Genomic DNA, 4,869 nt, shown 5'->3' with positions numbered 1-4,869 from the left:
TTAACTATTGATTAGGGGTCCCAACGTTCTCGTGAAAAGTATTCAACCATCTTCAGACTTTTGAGTAAGAATAGCCATGCCACTCATGAATGACTTTACCATTGTCGTGAAAAGTGGCCATAAATCTATATTACAAAAATAGGTATGTATTATCATTGATTAAATAATTCTTAATAATAATTGTACTCTATTATGATTAAATTATTCCATAATCTATTATATTATTAAATAAGATAAATATTATTAAATATTATTGAATAAGAGAAGACATTTAATAACTGATCAACATTTTGAGATGACTCTTTTATTGAGAATCAATAGGTATATTGATTAACCTCTCCATTGTATTATTAATTGAAGTTAAGTTAAGTTAACGAAAATTTGTAACTTAATTTTTAACTGAATTGATGTAATTCTCATGTGCATTAACTTAATTGCTAACTTAATTGAACATTAACTCAATTAACTTAATCGAGTTTAATAATATCATTAACTTGTCCAGCCTTTATCTTTTTTGATGGAAATAACAATAATAATGACACGTGTTAACACTGTTAACTATTAAAAGTAAATGTACTATTCTACTATCACCATGTTAATCATGTGGCCCGCAATGCCCAATTCATGACAATCATATTAGTCAATCTCATTTATAGCCGGTTTCGGTTGTCACACTATACCTGATATAGTTGAAAATAACCAACTATTATAAATTTTATTTGAGTGAGATTACTATTGACCGTGCTGAGAAATGATACTCGATATAAGTAAATTATTGTAAATTAAAATGCTTTATACTAAAGGCATTATTTATTATTTATTAATATAATTAATATATCATCTAAGCACCGATACACACCATCACGGTATTGGAAGATAAGGTCGGAGCACTTCCCTGTTTATAACGATAATCTATTTGGTCGCTTAGAAAGGACATTTTAGTTGAGCTTTTCACCACTATTTTATTTGGTGCCTCTATCAAAACTTTATTAAGTTGATTTGTTGATTACGGTTATTTATATGTTTTTTTTTACCCAAAATGATGAACTTGAAGCCCAATGAGAAACTAATCTCGGGATAAAACTTAAAAATAATTTTAAATCAAATGATATAGAGTGACACAAGTGATTAAAAATATCATTATTGAAGTATTATATTTACTGTGAGTATTCAATTTACAAAATGTCTTTCTCGTTTTCATATTCTCTGACATACATATCAATAGTTAATATTTTACAAAAATAGGTATTAATTGGCAAATAATGTATTAAGGATATTTAAAAATATTCAGTTTTAAATATAATTTTGTACAGATGGACCTGTCTAAAACAAGGTTTATCATAGGTAAGCCTAATTCTGTTTCTATTAACCCCCTGGATAGTACATCGATGAATAAAAATCATGATTATATTAATGTTTAAATAAGCAAAGTATACACCGCAATAGAAGACCATTTTTTGCTTTATAAATATTAGTGATGGGAAAAATCCGGATTCGCTGAAGTTTGAAAATCCGGATTTTTAAAGTTAAATCCGGATTTTGCATTGAATCCGGATTTCAGATTTGAAAACATTGAATTAGTATTCTTTCAAGAATTATTTATAGTCCATCCCGTAAAACAAATTTCCCTCCACCTCACTCTGTTTTCAGCTATTTCTCTCCAGTTTGTTCTTGGGTCTACTTCTTTTACTTCTCTCCTCACACAGTCTTCCCATCTGAGGCGTGGTCTGCCTATTGGTCTTTTCCCTTTCGGTTCCTCTTTAATTACTGTATTTATCATAGCTTCTTTTTTCCTCCAAGCGTGACCTGCCCACAACAGTCTTCTTTTTGCGACTTCCCTTGAAATACTTGGTCTTTGGAACAAGTTATACACTTCTTCATTGGTTCGAATTCTCCATTCTTTGGTTCCTGTGTCGAGACAAGGTCCATAGATTCATCTTAAAACTTTTCTTTCAAATTTGTCCAATCTTATTTCCTCTATCTTTCTTGAAGCCCATGTTTCTGACCCATATAGGATGACAGGGCGTATTAATATCATATATATTTTTATTTTTAAATTTAGAGATATTGATCTAGATATTAGCAGGGTTCCAAAACCAAAATAGCTGTTGTTGGCCAGTTGTATCCTCTTTGAAATCTTTACTTTTAACTGTCCTGAGTTAAGAGGACACCTAAGTATTTAAGTTGTGGAACCCTGTGAAATATATGTCCATCTACATTCATACTTTCTCCGTGACGATACGTCCTGTTTCTTCTGTCGAGTTTCATATATTCCTCTTTTTATCATTTATTCTGAGACCGAATTTATTCGCAGCATCCATTAATTTCTTACAATGTATTTTAACTATTTCAATATTGTCTCCTATAATAGCAATATCGTCGACATTTGCTGGAAAGTCTATCTTTGATAGTCCTAAGGTTATACCATCTGATATGTTCATATCTTTGACCACCTTTTCCAGAACTAGGTCAAAAAGGATTGGAAATAATGCATCCTTTTGTCTTAAATCAGATGTTACTTTAAACGATTTAGTTGTAGAGTTCGCTATTTTTATTTTTATTTCAGAATTTTCCATAGTCGCTTTAATCAGGTTAATTAACTTTCTTAACATATTGAACTCTTTTAATATATTAAATAGGGTTGGTCTATGTATAGAGCGTATGCTTTCTCAAAGTCTACAAACAAGGTATAGACATCCTTATCAAACTCCCACATTTTTTCTAATATATGCCTTATAATAAATATTTGATCTGTTGTAGATCTATTTGGTCTAAAACCTCTTTGGTAGTTTTCCAGTATTCCTTCGGAGATTGGTTTAATTCTATTTAGGATGCAGTACGATAAAACTTTGTATGTTGTATTGAGTAAGGCAATGCCCATATAATTGTTGCACTCGAGTGGATCGTTTTTTTTATAAATCGGATACACTAATGTGGTTATCCAATCTTCCGAGATTTTTCTTTTTTCCAGACTAATTCTACTAGGTTATGTATATTAGATATGGCTTCTTCATCTAAACTCTTTAGAATCTTAGTCTGGATTCCATCTTCACCCGGAGTCTTATGATTTTATAGCCTCTTAATTTGTTCTGCTATCTCAATTCTGGATAGTGGGAGGTATTCGATTTCGTTTGTTTCTACGTCAGTCCAAATGAATGAGTCTATAGGTTCGTCACAATTAAGGATGTTCTCAAAGTAGTCTTTCCATTTATCCAAGATATCGTTTGGGTCTGTAATCATTGTACCATCGCGATTTTTTAAGAACTTTTCTTGTTTCTTGAATCCTTTTTTATGGGCATTGATATTTTGGAATAGCTGACGTGACCTATTCATTTTTTGGTATTCTTCTGTTTCTTCTAGCATGTTCTTCGTGTATCTTCTCTTTTCGTATCTGATTATATTGTTTACTTCTTTATTGCATATTATATAGTTATTTTATTTTTCTACGTTGTCTGTATCACTGAGCCACTGTATTCTACTTTCTTTTTTCCATTTTAGGGCTCTCCTACATGTATCGTTAAACCATGGTTTATTCGATTTTTTTTGTTTTCTATTACAGCATCAGATGTTTTGTTTATTATATCCTTAGCTTTATTCCACATTTCATCTATTGTGACTATGCTGTTAAAGTCGCAGTTATTAAAATCTTGACGTATTTTATGTCTGAGGATATTTACACAATTTGGATGATCCAGTTATGTTACATTATACCTGGTAAATTGTTCCATATTTGTATGAGGGCGTTTTTTGAGTTTTATTTTCATTTTTCCTCTTATGAGATAGTGATATGAGTCCGAGTCTGCTCCTCTTATCAATCTGACATCTTGGATACAATTTTTATATCTTGAACTGACCAGAATATGGTCTATTTGGTGACCTCCATGTCCCTTAATGAATATTTTTATATGGGTACATTGTACTCTTTATTACTAAACCATTCCTGGTTGCCAAGTCAATTAGTTTAAGTCCATTGTCGTTTGTTTCATCGTGTAGACTGTGTTTTCCTGCCACTTGTCTAAACATTGTTTCTTTTCCAACTTTGGTATTTAGACCTCTTAGAATAATTTGTATCTTATTGCTAGGAATCGAGTTCAGCGTACTTTCCAATTGTTCATAAAAATTTTCTTTCTAATCTTGAGATTTGTCCTCTGTTGAAGCATGTACATTCATGAGGCTTATATCGAACCATTTAGCTTCTATTGTTAACATGCTTATTCTATGGTTAATATCTTTGAATTCTTTAACTACAGGGACTAAATCTTTGTGTACCACAAAACCCGTTCTTAGTTGACGTTGATCAGTACAGCTATCATAGAAGATAGTTGTCTCGTTCATATTTATCGTCCCTGTATTGGTCCATCTAATTTCTTGTAGTGCTGTTAATTTGACTTTATATTTTTCAACTTCATTCACTATGTTGTGAACTGCTCCAGATTTGAATAGTGTGCGTACGTTTTCCTTTTTCCGTTTTCCAGTCAATTTTCCAAAAACTGCCCCGAGGCAAATTTGCTTGATCCTGAACATGCTGTTTTTTACTATGTAGGGTTGTTAACCCTACGCTAAACTCCCTATCAGTAGGACCAGACCACACCAACTAGTTAAAATCAGTGTGGGGCTATTGCAGTACACAATGGGTTGTATTGGGCGATGGACGCGCCACTTTCCCCAGGCCGGGAAATAAAATAAAAATAAAAATAATAATTTGTTAAGACCAAAAATATCAATGCATATTAGTGTAATGAGAGCTGTTAAAGCATTTAGTTATATAATTGTAAAATTAAAATTTGGTAATAATTAAATAGGTAAAATATCTATTACTTATGATTTTTTTAATAATTTAAATTGTTTTTTTTTAAATATATTTAAAAA

At 31.3% G+C, this 4,869-nt stretch overlaps 1 protein-coding gene across 1 annotated transcript; it reads right to left on the bottom strand.

Annotated features, from left to right (window-relative positions):
• Positions 1-4,128: 4,128 nt before the first annotated feature.
• On the bottom strand, positions 4,129-4,524 carry LOC112681400. The gene has a single exon (XM_025551659.1). The coding sequence runs from the start codon at positions 4,522-4,524 to the stop codon at positions 4,129-4,131; it is 396 nt and encodes a 131-aa protein (XP_025407444.1).
• Positions 4,525-4,869: the final 345 nt, after the last annotated feature.

The sequence above is a fragment of the Sipha flava genome, unplaced genomic scaffold (assembly GCF_003268045.1).
Source record: "Sipha flava isolate LNK unplaced genomic scaffold, YSA_version1 19082_pilon_pilon, whole genome shotgun sequence".
NCBI lineage: Eukaryota > Metazoa > Arthropoda > Insecta > Hemiptera > Aphididae > Sipha > Sipha flava.
The sequence above is the reverse complement of the archived record's forward strand: the minus strand, read 5'-3'. Positions and strand labels throughout refer to the sequence as shown.

Bases quoted from the DNA above. Each gene is read 5' to 3' on its own strand.
- LOC112681400 (XM_025551659.1), bottom strand. From the start codon at position 4,524: ATGTTCAGGATCAAGCAAATTTGCCTCGGGGCAGTTTTTGGAAAATTG.